Source organism: Chenopodium album, chromosome 19 (assembly GCF_948465745.1).
Source record: "Chenopodium album chromosome 19, dcCheAlbu1.1, whole genome shotgun sequence".
NCBI classification, from domain to species: domain Eukaryota; kingdom Viridiplantae; phylum Streptophyta; class Magnoliopsida; order Caryophyllales; family Amaranthaceae; genus Chenopodium; species Chenopodium album.
The window spans coordinates 10,617,705-10,633,275 of record NC_137852.1 but is presented as its reverse complement, the minus strand read 5'-3'; the positions used below and the strand labels follow the sequence as shown (position 1 = coordinate 10,633,275).

Sequence of the window (15,571 nt, the reverse complement as noted above, 5' to 3'; positions counted from 1 at the left end):
AAAAAAACAAAAAAGCCCTAAATCCACTTCAATTCTTCAAACCACACGCTCACCATTTCACCAACGGCTACACTACACCAAACATCCCCACTTCCCCAAAAAAATTAAAATAAAAAACATAAAAAAACAGTTATAAAAAAAAAAACAAACATTACAAAAATAAATAAAAATAAAAAAAAAATTAAATCTGAACCCCTCTTTTTCTCTCTCATCCGAAAACCAAAACCGTTGCATTCCACAGTTCGTTGTTGTTGTGCAACTTTCTCTCTCCTCCCAAAAATGGCGACCACCTCTTCCCGGCGAACCGCCGGAGACGGCGGCGTCGGCGGCAAGATAGTGAAGAACCGGCGAGTTCGAAGCACTCCGTATTCTCGACCATCTCCGCCTTCTCCTCCTCCGCCTTCCGACGACCCTGAAAACCCTAATTGGCTTTCTGGTTTGATATATCCTGCAAAAGTCATTGCTTCTGGTGCTGGAAAGATTCTTTCGTTTTTCGCGAATGATTATTCGTCGTCGTCTTCTTCCTCTGATGGGAATTCTTCTGGTAATTTTGATTTTGTTGGATTTTGAGTATTTTTTTTTGAATTTTTTGTTTTTGTGTTGTTGGTGATTGTTTGAGGTTTGAGGATGGGGAAATGGGTATAGTGAAGGAATGTTTGATGGTTTGATTGGTTTAATTTTTGTGTAGTTTGATTTTGTGGAAATTTGTTGAAGATTATGCATCTGAAAAGCTGTTTGAGATTGTGTAAATTTGTAATGTAGGGGTATTTTGATTGGGTGGAGGGGTATTCGGATTCGGGGTTCGGAATGTGTTGGATTATTGCTTGAATGTTATGCAAAGAGGAAACTTTGCATGTAATTTCTATATTTCATGAATTTTTTAATTTCTACATTTGGTTGGCTTTTTATGGAGTCTTATTGGTAAAGTAGTATTGGTTTGGTGATCGGGGGGTGTGACGAATGCCTCACGTCATAAATTGAATCAAGTTAGTCACTTTGTTATGGTTAGGATTGGTGTGTTGACATTTGTGAAAGGAGTTGCCTGGCTCTAGAGATGAGTGGTTGGTTTTCCGTGGTGTTCGGGATTTCGAACATGGCCTTTTTGGAGCTCATGCTCTCAAAGCTTGAAGTAATGTGCAATAAGAAATGGGCAGTGGAAATTATCATCCTTTTGATGCATTAGAGTTGAAGTGAAAGAGAAAACAGTGCAGAAGATTAATATATCTTGAATAGCAGAATAGTGTTTTAGATTGTCAATGGAATCTAGCTGATGAAGTGCGAAGTATTTTTCATTTTTGTTTAAGGATTGAATTGATGTTTGGGAAAAAGCATAAAAATTTATTAGCTGAAATTTTCCCTTTTGGAGAAATATGTGATTATCAGAGTTAGAAGTAGAATGGTTGCTCTTGGCAAGTTAATATGAAGAAGCAAGGGCTGTGCTAGTTTTCAATTTGTCTCATAGCCAGGTTTATTTCTGGAAGACTACTGATTAGAGTTGCACAAAGATGCAGTGCACAGTGTATGATTAGGGATAGATGCCTTTATGAAAGGGGGGAGGGATGCAGATTTGATCCTCTGTCATTGTAGACCGGAAGGAGGGGGGACTTTTGCTTTTGCTTTCTATCACAGTATATAAGAGAATTAGGTTCTTAGGCTGTCAATGCTTGAAGATATAATGTGTAGCAAAGGTTGTTGTGCTCCAGTGCTTTAGATAGTCAATCCACCAAGTGCCATAGATCACATTTCGCGTGAGTTGATGTGAATTTGAGACATATACCTTTACAGGGGTTTTATAATTAAATATAATTAAATATGATATGATATCCTGTTTGTGTATTGTAACCATCTTTTTAGGTTTTTGCAAATAGATATAGGATTGGTCGCCGTTTGCAGGTACAATGTGAAATGAGAAACCATTTTTGACCAGAAAAGCTGGCGAGTAGGCTATTCTAGTGATATCAAGTTATTTATTTATTTATCTATCTATTTTTGTTAATCTATGATTATGTCACTAAATTAATTCCCAGAAACCAACATTACAGTTGGCTGAATTCATTTGTTAAACAATGCCTGAATGTATCCTTCATTGTACACCTGATAAATCTATATTTTATTGTTATTGTTAACTCCTGTTTTTTAATGTTTGTTTTTTGCACAATTTTCAATGCACGATTGTAACTAATGCAAAAAGTTATAAAATTTATATATTTGAAAACTAAAAATCGAAACAAATCTAACAAGATCCAAACAAAATAAAGAGGCATCTAAGTATAAGAATAGAAAAGACATTTAAGTATAAGATTCTATTTGCATTATAATCTTCCAAGATTTCAAATGGGACAAACAAAATATAAAGAGTGTTATTTATTTATTTTAAACAATGACCTTTATTTGTTTGATTAAAATTTATTGTATATTTATAAATTGGTGCAAACATGTGCTTTTACTTCTAAAGAGGCATTGATCTGTTTTTCTTGATGCTTCCACAAGTTGATGGTTTGTCACATTTTGATTTTTCTGAATGATTATGGCTTTCAGTTCTGTTAATTTGGAGTCATGATATTCATATTATTTTTCACTGTCCAAGCATGCCAGGCTATCATAGCATAAGTAAATAAATTTATATACACTGTTATGCACATCAGTCTTCATTATTGCTGCAGCTATCATTGTGGGGGCTACTTTTCTTATTCTCTGCATTAACTAGTGCTAAGTAGTGTGATTATATTCTGAAGTTTTTGTGGAGTGGATTGTTTTTCTTTGTCTCTATCCACAATCAAAAGCATGGGGTTTGTTTGATTTCAGATAATGATGACGAGGAGGAGAAGATTGGGAATGACATCTCATTTCAAGAGGATGATAGACTAGATAAGGTTAGAGTCTATTTAATTCCTTGTTTTTTGCAAGTCATAAGCCTTGATTTAATTTGTTTTAGTAATTATAGATATCTGTATGAATATGTAAGCTGTTTCATATCATCCACAGTTGAAGGCAATCTTTCTATTTTTGTAATCTATGAAGGATGGTTGTGCAGTTCTAGCCTATATTTAGGTTAAGCTCTAGAGCTTTGATTTTGTATGTATCCTTAGGGTGGTTTGAGTTTTATTTCCCATGTTTTATTAGGTTTGTAATTGACCGCGCTTTGATTTTGGATATATCCTTATGGCGGTTTGAGTTTCATGCCCATGCTTTTATTGGGTTGTGTGTGCATGTGTGTATCTTTGCGGTATACATATAATCTGGCTGAGGTTTTGGCACAACAGTTAGCAATCATTTGTAGGTTGTTTCAAGCTAATAAGGGTTGGTACTTTGCTTACTTAGAGCTATAGTGTGCATTTGGGACTTGAATGGGTGTTTTCTACTGTCCATAATTTGCCTCTTGTTACATTTCATGAATATTTGCAACCTCTAGCGGTACTAAAATTTAGGGCTAAGATGAGAGCTGACGTGTTGTATCTCATTTCTAAGGTGCTTTCTCCATCCAGCAAGAGTGATAATAAGCGTGCAATTGAACAATTGGTGACTGAAGAGACATATTCAAGGTACTAAATATTTGCAGATTTCTGCTTATTTTTCTATTTGAAGCTTCTTGGTCCACATGTACAATGAGTTTGGATAAGGATAATTTTAAGGGAAAGGGAAGAAAAGTGAGGGATTTATCTTTCCTTGTTGGGACCTTTGGGTATGATCTCGGGGGTGGGAAGGGTGCAAAATTGGAAGGGATCCATTTTCCTTCCATTTTAATAAACCAAAACATTCCAATGAAAGATTTGGAAGAAATATGCAAGTTAACATCTTCCTTTCCCTAACTTTCGTTTTTGTTTACTCTTCGTTTATCCCCCACCCCCTTCCTTCATTCCACAATATCTATTAAGTAGGATCATGATTTATTACTAATGGCAATTATGTTATTTATGAAGTGAATGTGGTTTATATATGCCTATAGACAATATTATTTGATTGTAGCTTTTTAAAAGGTCATTTCATGGACTCATATTCATGTATGCCTATAAAATAACTGATTCCTATGTATTAGGGCCATACTCAATAAATTAGAGTTGACAACATAGGAGCCTAAGCTAGACTATACACTATACTTATGCTCAAGGGCATATGCAGATATACTACTTAATGGACTATAGAAGGGTCAAAATAGTCAACATTAATGGTGGATGAATGGATCATGGGATAGTCTGTTCTCTGCATTGTTACATGCCACTGAATGCTGATAATTTTTTAATATAAATTTGACAAGTGGCTGAATATGCCTTCCCTTAAATGTAATAAACTAATTTTAGGAGGGGCAAACTGGGAAGTCTAGTATTATAGATTAATAGTTTTTAGCCTTAGTATCAATAGAGTGAAGGGAGAAAGGAGAAAGAGGCAGAAATTTTAGAGTAAATCCTTTGAGGGTTGTGACGTCAAGTCACTATTTTGAGAGTGGTGACCTAACTAATTTGAAATTCGTAGGCTAAACCTACTACCTTTTGTAAGAAACCATCAAGTTTTATATAATTTCAAGCTTTCAGCTTTAAATTTCTGCTTGATCATATAATTACACAAATCAGATTCCTAGTCTATTACATGCAATATATTTTGAGGCATGAAAAATGGCGATTTCTCTTTAGGCCATGGGGGATTGTAAATGCTTCTCTACTGGATTAATATGGCTTGACAGTTCCCTGTTCTTTCATTATCCTTCTATTTATGTTTTTTTCGCTCACTGCCTTTGTTAGATCTATGATGCCTGACATTTGAATTTTTATGACTATACAAGGTATCTTAGCTAGCTTAAGAATAGTTTATCTCAAAATAGCAATGCAATTACTTTATAAGCATACTTAAGGATATCATATACATAATTGGTACTGGACATTGGCTTCAGGGCAACAATTAACTGAATCAACTATTCCCCTTTTTGCTGTCTGTCATTTACAGCAGATATGGTTGACTTCATATCTTTTTATCAGTTTACTTAACATGTTAATTTGGAGTTGTATATTCATGTCAGTTGATGTTTTCTCTGACCAGGAAAGAAGCAAATGAATTGATAAAACTTGTCAGGTCTCGTATAGTGGACAGCAATGGAACTTTTGGTAAACTGCTTTGCAAGATTTTGATCCTGATATTGACAGCAATGTCTATGTAAATTGCCTGATAGAACTGTTCTTTTTTTTTTTCCTGATATATTTCCTCAAGGCGAAACTACTCCAAATATGCGAACCTCAGCAATCATGGAAGCCAGGAAATGGCTGCAGGAGAAAAGATCAGGCTCAAAGAAAAAGTTTGAGATGGAGCTTGATTCGGCAAATGTGGCATCACCATTCCAAGTCAGTATCAGCTTTTGTGTGTTGATTTACTGTTTTTTAAAATTCTGGGTATACTCGTCTTTGTCCTGCGTGTGTTTATGATTACTTTGTACAACCTTGCGTCTGCTGTATATGTTCATGAGTGTCCTTAACTTTGGTTGCTATCAGGTTCTGAGTTACTGGCTGATATGTGGGCATAGGTATTTTGTTAGAACTGTGCTATTTTGATGCTTTAAAGGGTGGGAAGTGCTGTGATGTTTGGAGGATTGCTTATAACATGTTACTTAGACAAAATGTTGTCATATGTAATATGTATTTCTATATCGGCTATCTATATGAGCACACAGCAACTTGTGTTAAGGCTTGTTATTTTGAATTTTATACCGGCTATGTATATGCCATTTGCGGGTAACTTGCTATCATATTTTTTCATTGAACTAGATCTCCAGAAGTGAGAAGGGCTCCCCTGTGGATATGGCAAGATCATATATGCAGAATCGTCCTGCCTGGGCATCTCCGACTTTGAAGCAAGTTGAGGCTGGATCTTCATCACCGTTGGGCATGCTCCATTTCAAGGAAGAAACACCGGTGTCAACCTTACGCAGCTCTGAGGTATTATATTAGATTTTTGTTAACTTATCCTGCTGCCTTCAAAGGAACTCACCATCCAGTTACTTTTTATTGCTACTTCGACAATCATATTTTGAAAATGTTTTATATAATTGTGTTTCCTTGAATTTCTCCTTGAAGAGACATGATGAGTTGTTAGGTTTCCCTTTGGGTGATGTTTCTTATTGTGGCGGTGTTATTTTCATTTTTTATGCTGAAGGTTTCTTATTGTTTTGCTAAGAACATTTTTGCTTGCTGGTTATCCTCTCAAGTGATTGCCATTTTGTGCTTTAGATTTATACACATGGATTTAGGTTAGGTGTACATGATATATATTTCATATTCTTGGTGTGGTATGCTTAATATGAAATAGGAGAGACAACATTATCTTTTTTTTTTTCCTTTGTTTTTTTCTCTTCTTCTTTGAGGATGGTATTGGAGTTCATCGCCACTGGCCTCATAAAATTTGGAAAATAATCTTATATTGCTTGGCAAGTGACATTTGCCCCATTGCTCCAATTTTGAAGTACTTGAGTTTGAACTCCTTTTCATTGTGCTGACTGACCTTCAGTTGAGATCTTTGTTTCCGGAGTTTAAGTACTCCAAATTATACCCTTTCCTTAATTATGATATTGCAACTTGTTACAAAAAATTATGTACTTAACCCACATCTTGAATACAGCTTTATGCATTTGGGAAATAATCATGTTAAACTATCCCAGTCTATCTATCTATCTATTAAGTGTCTTTTTCTCTAGATGTCTTCTGCTCCTTTGAATTTCCATTTTATCTTTCTATCTATCTATCTATATGTCTTTTTCTCTAGATGTCTTCTGCTTCTTTGAATTTCCATTTTCAACTTGTGTCGACCAACGATACACGGAACGCGGGACGATGGTGCGTTCCGCGAACTGGATCGTGTGTCCCGAAACGCGGAACTGACTCGTTCCGGTTCGTGGTGGTTCGCGATCCTGTTCATCTTTGTTGGAGTACCCATTTGTGAGTGTAGGAAGTTAGGAACCTTCTGTTTCTTTCTTGAGTTGCAGCTGTATTTTTTTTTTTTTGTTTAAAATTTTGAGGTTTAATGGAAGCTTTTAATGGAGGAAGATGAAGAAATATGAAGGCAAGAGGAAGATGACGGCTGAGTGGGCTGATGACTGATGAGTCACATGTATACCTAACCTAATTAAAAAATACTTGTGGTCCCGTTCTTCTTAAACTATTATTATTATTTTGTTTTTAATTTTTTAATTAGAGCTGTACTACAATGTACTATTTTGCTATACATTAACTTTTACTGAATTTTACTTTTTTGCCTTCATTGGGAAGTTTAGCCTTGATAAGTGTATAGTCTATTTTTGGGGTTTATTAATACTAATAATACGAGTAGTCAAGTACTAGTTTATATTACAGAATACCGAATACTTACTATTTTTTTACAGTCACGAAAATGTTACTTGGTTATTTCAAAAAGAAATTAATGTTTTCCCTAAGCGTTCCGGGAACTCTAGGCCTTACGTACCGCGTTCCCGTTCCTGTACCACGTTCTAGAACGTCCCACGTTCCGTGTAACATTGGTTTGGACTTGCATAAACATTAGGTCTAGTAGGTTATTTCCAGCTTTAAGATGGATCAGTATATTTTTATCTTAAAGCCTCTAAGAGAGATATCAATGAATTTGTAGTTGTGCAGTTGTGCTTATAGGTATTAAAGTTGGGACGTAGGAGATTTATTTTGGTTTCGACTTTCCTTCAGTTTTACAATTTCTTACTTTTTCCCCCTTGTATACAATCTTCATATGCGGACATTTGACTTGTTCCTGGGGTACTCACTTGTGAAATTGATCTTTTGTGCAATTTGTAGCCGATCCTGCTTGTGATTCCTTTAGTTTTGTGAAACTCTAGAGCTTCAATCTAATCTTCTTTACTATCGTGGTTTGATTTACAATGCATAGCAAAGTTTATTATAGTACTTCTCAATCTGGTAAAATAGGTTGCCATCCTAGTCTGACTTGTGCTTTTTATTATATATATAAAAAAAAGTTTAGTTCACCTAAGTTGCACATCAGAACATAAAAATAGAAGGTAGAACTAGTATATGGTGCTTTTCATTAGTAATATTGATGTGTTCTTGTCTTGTCCTTGCTTGATATAGCTTATGGCACATGTGATGCAGTCTTGCAATTTTGTTGGGGGGTTTTATATGATTGTTTTTTTGCTACAAAGTACTTTGAATTACTGATCATTATTGCTTCCTATTTCTGTTATCTTCAACATGTGCTTGAAGTATAACTTTTACTGAAAAAATAGTTAGTAACATATAGTTTTTCCTCTTGTTAATTTTTTTTTGGAATATCATGTGCGTGCAGATGAAAAAGAGTTCTTTTACATCTGGTTCTTGGAATTTATTGGAGGAAATTCGAAGAGTGCGCTCCAAAGCTACAGAAGAGTTATTAGCTGCTGCACCACTGACAAAGACCATTCTGTTTTCTTCTGAAAGTAATCTGCCTCAAGATTCAGTGTTGAATAAAGCAGTTGAGGAAGGAGCAGGTCAGTTGTATATCCTGTACTCTCTGGAATGTAGTTTTACCGAAGCATTTACTATGGCATTAAAGTAATGTGATGTGAATTTATTATCGTGACCCTAATGGAAATTTATTTTTGGACTAAATGATAAATGTGGACTGATTTTTAGCTAAGCAATTTGGTTACTCTGCTTTCAAAAGGACCTTTTAATCTTTAAATTAATTTTGACTCTATTTTCAGGCCCTGCAGAGTCTACGCATGATAAGCCAGAAAATGAAACAAGTACTCTTTACAGAGTCAGCCAGGTTTGTACTTGATAGATCCGTGTGCGCTATTTTCTTTTATACCACTTTTTTTTTAAAAAAAATATTAGTTGTAGTTATTTTTGGGGCAGAGAAGGGGGTGGGGGGCTGTCAGGTATGATTAAGGGAGGTTTTTGGGTTTGTATGTTTATGTTTTGATTTTCTTAAATGTTGTGCCTGAAGGAGGGTGAGGCTATTCAATCTGTGGAGCAACAACAGTCCCAGGAAGCTGCTGGTAATACTTTCGTTATCTTTAATGCATTACTTATTGCTCAGTTGTACTCATAATGTTAAATGGAAAGGAAGAAAATACATGATGGGAAGTCAGCCTTTTTCTTTTTCCATTGTTGGTTTGATAAGAAGAAAAAATGTGGAGCAAGTGTCTTAATTTTGAAGGAAAAGAGAAATAGATCTGCTTCATTGGTAATCTACTAATGAGATTTTGTGCAAGGATTGAAGTATTGGCATATTTGGTAGTAGAAAAGCCTGATTTATTATAAGTTGGAACTGGTATAATTTTGTGCGTAGATGTTAGCTTTTAGAAGTTGCTTCCATGATTCGAACTTTCTCCCTGCCCCCCCCCCCCAGTCTAAAGTAGAAGAATATTGATAATCTGTTGTCTGTCGTCGGCTAACTCTTATGTTATGCTATATGTGTTAGAGTTGACGCAGAATGATAATGATGAAGTGAAGCAGCTGAAGGACACAGCAGCAGAAAATGGCTATGGGTGTTCTGCATCTGGGTGAGTCAGGCATAACTTGTACACTTTTTTGAGAAAAACTTGTCTATATATAAAAAAGAATTGTAAGGGAAATAAAACCTTATCATATCTATACCTCATCTTTTGGGCAGTTTGGCTCAAGGACAGGACATTGTTAATGAGGCAAGGCCATCTGAAGGAGAGAATGGGGATTTGGATGATTCAAGCCAAGCAGAACGTGATATTCATATGGAAGATAACGTAAACCCTCAAGAGGAACCAGTTATTGACATACCAACTGATGCTGTGGTTAATGGTTCCCAAAACAGCTCTAGCATGCAACAGGAGGAACTGTCACAAAATTTTAGCCAGCCGGTTGCAGGAGATAGCCCAGCATCCAAAGTGAAGGACACACAAAAGGAGAGAAAATCGAGAGGTTACACACGGAGAGGCAGAGGAAAGGGTAAATGAACTGCTGACTCCAAATTGTAACTCCATTAGTCCATTTGTATCATGCCTTGTATGCTAGTGTAGATGTAATCTTAACACAGATAGAGAGCATCTGTAGGGTTTGAACTTTGAAGCGGACTTGTAGCAGTAATTTATCAGCCTCCAATCAGTCCAATTGCGGTAATTATAGGTCCTTTGTAGTGGGCAATTTGTATCTCAGTAGAGTGCTTGATTTACATGATGTTTTATGTAGTTATTGGGATAATTCCCACATGATTTAATTTCTCAGTGATCTCCAACATTTGGAAGCTTGAAAAACACTTTAATCTTAATCTAAATGGAAAAGTTACACGAATAATCTCAACTTTTGGTCTTTTGCTCATCTTTTCATAGTAAATTGGTACGAGTAACTGTTTCTCTTACATGCGATAACTCTGTCAATTAGCCTTCCCCTTTTGTTACAAGCTCTCACTTTAACATAAATAGATAAATATACCGAGTAGAATAGAAGAGGACACAATCAAGGGTAAAAAGAATACCTAGTATTAGGAGTATTAGGACTTGCAAATTAGATGGTGCATCTGGTCAAAATAACAACCTATATTATTCGGGTTTGAATTAAGAGTATGTTGTTTTACTTTATATTCGTTGCAAACTTGCAACACAGGCCATGTTTTTTTGATTATGAATTAGTATTATATGTTATGAATTTTTTTTTTTTATTAAATTAGTTACAAATGTGGGACACACACCATGCAAATTTTAGTCTCACAATTATCTGATCTCAGACAATAAGTAATTATTTTTTCTACAGTAATTTAGTAAAAATAGGCCAATTTTCAGCAATTTAACATGAGTAACCAGTCTAACCACCTAAAAATATGTAAATACTTTTTATTTATTTTTCTTTTAAATTAATACTGAGTATTTTAAGTGTTTTACCAACACTGGGAATTGATATTAGCTTCAAATGCAATCCATTAAATGCTCTAATTAATCTTCTTTGATTATATTTGAATCCTCTGGAGCCTCTGATTGTCATTCCAAAAAGTCCAAATAGCCAGCATACATGGAGGTGCTTCCACAAGACATCATTGTCAACATACTCTCCCTGCTACCTTCAAAATCAACCGGGAGATGTGTGTGTCGAAGCCATGGAAGTCTCTTCTTTCACAACCCCATTTCATCAAAACCCACCTAAATCGAATCAAACATATCCCAACAACACAAGATTCACTCCTCTTTGTTTCCAATGACTCTGCCTCATCTTTCTATTCTGTCCATTTTAAAAATGCCCACTACAGGAGTGAAGAAATCACTGTTTTTGCTAGCAAGCTTAATCTCAGTGATCGCATTTATATTTTGACCGAAAGGAGTAATGTTGCCTCTTGTGATAGGTTGATATTGCTGCATAATGAACCATTTAAGACGTGGTTATTAGTAAATCCAACTACGACAGCCATGAAGGAGTTGCCTATCTCACCTTTTGCTCTTAAAAATAACATTACAATGTGTGGACTTGGGTATGATTCAGTTAATGATGATTATAAGGTTATTAACATTTCTTATGCTGAAAATTATAAGAAGCATGGCTAGAAGCCTCACTGTACTGAAGCATTTGTTAATGTTTGTAGATGCTTCTCAAGTTCTCATCAAAATAAAAATTTTAAAAATAAAAACACGATAGGCAGGACTGATGCCTCTGACCAACACTAAAAGCCTAATAAAGCTGGCAGAGACTCGATTTCACATTACGCAACACAGCTGCATATCCAATATGGTTTAGAAACAAAACGAACCTCATGGACCTTCAGGTTGTAAGAATGATAACAGCAAGCAAATAATGAGTTGGGTTAGTCCTACCCATTGAAGCAAATTACTAGAATGACTTCATTAGTATGAAGAATTATAAATTAAATTCATTAGCATCTCAACTGTTTCATAATCACACAAGAGTGCATGAGAAAAACTTTATGACATAATCTCATTCAATTTTACAATCTACCCAGAAAAGAAGAAAAATGAAAAGATTGCACCAACATTTGGATAGTAGTGTACTAATACAATTTTCTGATGGGAGAATGGCTGACTAGTAGCAACTCCGTCTTCAAGAAAATAGCGAGTCAGGGTCCTTGATTGAAATATAAGTACAAGATTCTTGGACACCATTTCCTTCATGAGAAAAACCTGAGCATCAATACATAAAAATTAAAAACAAGATTCTCAAGTATAGTCACTCTCAAATATTATAATAAGAACATCACTTAAAATGGTGACAATGCTCATCTAGGTCACAAGGCTATATAATTAATCCATCTCAAGAACCCATTTCATCATAGATTCGTGATTTCGTAGGAGAAAGAAAAACTATTACTATAATAGCTGAGATTTGTAGTATGAGAAGTCATTTCATCGAATAGGTGGTGTGCAAAAAGGATTGTGAAAATAACAGAAAACAGGAATTAGTAATTCTTCTTCATTTACAAACTAACACAACAATGCAATCTTTAAGTCTAGAAATACACTAATAATTTGATTGGTTACACTAATTTAACAAGAGATGAAAAAGTTGAATAGTTCACCTGAAAATTAGCAAACCAGAAGAGCTAATAATCACAGTGCATGAATTCAATGGAAGGAATGTGTTGAATGCGGGGCCAGTCCTCTCCGGTTGATTCTTGGCATCTTTCTTTCAGTCGTGCTGAACATTTCGTGACTCTAAGTTCTCTAAGAGAGGTGAGTTTGGACATCCATTTCGGCATTGATTCCACTTTTTCGCAAGCTTCAATATGAAGGGTTTGGAGGGAAGACAAGTACTGTATCCAATTCGGCACTTCTACCATCTCACTAAGATAATAAAATCTCAATGTGCGAAGGGATTGACAAAAGGATACTCTCTCTACTTCTTCTGATTCACTCAAATTATTGCAAACATTAGCAATTACTAACTCCTCCAAGGCAGAGAGATGCTCTAAACCTCCACGTACTACACTCTTCAAGTTGTCGCATCTGGCAATTGTCAACTTTTTCAGGGAAGCCGAGAAGCAAAGAAACGCCTCCATAGCTTCTCCCAAACTTTCAACCTTCTTGTCCCCTTCTATGAAAAGTTCCGCACCATCATGAAAAGAGTTGATGGGCAGCGAATTAAGCCATGCCACATTGTCGATTCTAACATACCTTAAATTGAGACCAATTTCATAAGATGAGGCCTCTCCCCCTGATATTGCTATTATTTTCAATCTTTCATTGAATGAATTTAATACTAGCACTTTTAATGCAGGACACTCCAGTATAGCTGTTAGGTGTGGACAATTATACAACTCAAATATTTTCAATTGAGGAAGTCCTAATTGTCCCAAATACTGCAATTGATGACAATCACGAAAACTTAGTTCAACAAGATTAGGGAGAAAGGTTGCCAAGTTATAATTGTCCCTTGCCCAACTTGGCATTCTCACACCTTGATATCCCTTCATATCAAATTTCTTGAGATTAAAATGTGGTTGCAACTCTTCCATCATTGCTTCTTCATACTCCTTTCTTCCATTCTTGGAGAAATCAATGAACACTTCTTTCAGATGTTCCTTGTTCACCATGCACCCACCATCCTTTCCACCATTTATTTTATAACCTGTCTTCATATATCGAACAATGATATCAAGAGAACCTTTCAGGTTACTTAGAGCTTTTAGATCTTCCAACCCTTCAAGTAAGCTATTCTTACTTGAACTCATGTCTCCCAACACAAACGAATTAAGAGTGTGAAGGCAACTCAACTTACGCATGCCCCTTGGCATATGCCTCAGCTTATAAAATTTATAAAAACCTTTTAAATCCAAGACCCTCAACTTAACCAGTTTACTCAAATCTTTTGGTAATTCTTTCAAACTCCAACATTCACGTAAGTTTAAAGTCTGGAGATTGTATAGTTTTGTAATAGATCTTGGGAGAACTTTCAGACCTGTAATGTCTGAGAGGTCTAGATACCTCAAGTGTATCAGATCACCTATTGAGCCCGGCAAACTCTTGATTCTTGAACAAGGCAAGTTTAATGCCCTTAAATACTTCCAATTACCTACTAATGCAGCCACACAAAGCTGATCCATCTTGAATTCTTCAGGTATAAAATACTCATGACCATAAGTATGAAGAAATGAACGTAGCTGGCTCTTATTATAAGTAGAAGAGAAATTTTTTGTACGTCTAATAAGAGTGAGATGATGAACTTTTTTATCTACATCCCCATTCATGGTTTCCACTCTGCAAATCTCCTTTCCCACAACTTGTTGAGCAAGGTCATGCATTAAATCATGTATCTTACATGATTTAATATTACCTTCTTTGTCTTTCTTCACGTCTTGCAAGAAACATCTCCGCAATAGGATCGAGAAATAATCCTCACCAAGATCTTCCGGACTTTGATGATCATCATTCAACTGGATGTAGCCTTGTGCCATCCAAAGCCTTATCAATGTATTCTTCTCCATCACATAATCTTTAGGAAACACTGCACAATAACAGAAACAACTTTTCAGTGGGGATTCAAGCTGATAGTAACTCAGCTTCAGTGTAGGTATAATGCTATTTTCGCTTCTATTAATTTGCGCTAATCCCAGCTTTTGAATTTTCAGCCACATATTTTTTTCTTGGCCAAAGAGAAGACTTCCCACCACTCTAATTGCAAGAGGGACAAAAGCACATTCCTCTACAATATCTTCACCAATTTTGACCAAGTCTTCGGGAGGGTTTGAGTGTTCTGATCCAAATGCTACTTTTTTAAGTAAACACAATGAATCTTTCTTTGACAAGCCTTCTAGTTCATGCTTTAGACCGTCTCCTATGATTTCCGCAGTTCGATGTGAGCGTGTTGTAACCACAATCCAGCTTCCTTTCTGACCTCCCATCAAATATTGCTTCAAATTTTGCCATTGCTCATAATTTTCGGTCCATACATCATCCAAAACAAGCAAGAATTTTTCCCCAACAAGTTGTTCTCGAAGTTTGCTTTGCAACGTATCCATGGTAAAATCCTCATTCATCTTCTTTTCACCTTTGGCCGAAGCTAGAATCTTATCAAGAACCCCTGGCACATCCAGCAGCTTCTGATTCTCATCAGCGACACAAGTCCACAACTTCAATGAGAATGCAGTTGTGACTCTTTCATCGTTATACACAAGTTGGGCAAGAGCAGTCTTCCCCAACCCACCAATCCCCACAATAGAAAGGAAAGATACATTTTGTTGAACATTAGAATCAAGCAACACACCAACAATCTTCTCTAAATCAGGTTCTCTTCCAATGATATCATCAGCATCATACACATAGGAACAAGTCTCAGGCCTTCGATTCTTAATAGGCTTAGGATCAATGCTCAAGCTGAAGCGTTTATCATAAGCAATAGCATCCAGCTTACTCTTGATCTTCGTAACCTTCTGACTCATTTTGTAAGCAGTACCAAACTTGGTAAAAACAGAAAGCACACGATCGTTGATACCCTGGTTGAGCTGCTTACGCTCAGCAAGAGTGACAAACTCATTGAAGAGATCATCGGCTTCATAAACAGCATCCTTGAGTTCTTCAATAAAGAGCCGTTCTTGTTCGGACAGCTCTTGCTTGGCCTCAGCATCCTTGAGCACGGCTTCGATTCTTTTGACAGTGAGACGGAGTTCATTGAGT

The 15,571-nt window shown here is 36.0% G+C and overlaps 3 protein-coding genes across 3 annotated transcripts; 2 read left to right on the top strand and 1 right to left on the bottom strand.

Annotated features, from left to right (window-relative positions):
* Positions 1–150: 150 nt before the first annotated feature.
* LOC145595961 (protein KAKU4-like) lies at positions 151–10,259 on the top strand. The gene is made up of 11 exons (XM_081652390.1): positions 151–544; positions 2,806–2,873; positions 3,469–3,542; positions 5,032–5,096; positions 5,200–5,330; positions 5,751–5,921; positions 8,287–8,467; positions 8,684–8,748; positions 8,929–8,980; positions 9,406–9,487; positions 9,598–10,259. The coding sequence occupies exons 1-11, from the start codon at positions 280–282 to the stop codon at positions 9,914–9,916; spliced, it is 1,473 nt and encodes a 490-aa protein (XP_081508516.1). The 5' UTR covers positions 151–279; the 3' UTR covers positions 9,917–10,259.
* A 773-nt stretch (positions 10,260–11,032) lies between these two features.
* Positions 11,033–11,491, top strand: LOC145594004 (putative F-box protein At3g16210). The gene has a single exon (XM_081650352.1). It carries the CDS (start codon positions 11,033–11,035, stop codon positions 11,489–11,491), a length of 459 nt encoding a protein of 152 aa, XP_081506478.1.
* Positions 11,492–11,798: 307 nt separating this feature from the next.
* On the bottom strand, positions 11,799–15,382 carry LOC145594614 (putative disease resistance protein RGA1). Its single transcript, XM_081650937.1, has 2 exons — positions 12,478–15,382; positions 11,799–12,082 (listed from the first exon to the last, which is right to left on the bottom strand). The coding sequence occupies exon 1, from the start codon at positions 15,334–15,336 to the stop codon at positions 12,502–12,504; it is 2,835 nt and encodes a 944-aa protein (XP_081507063.1). The 5' UTR covers positions 15,337–15,382; the 3' UTR covers positions 11,799–12,082; positions 12,478–12,501.
* Positions 15,383–15,571: the final 189 nt, after the last annotated feature.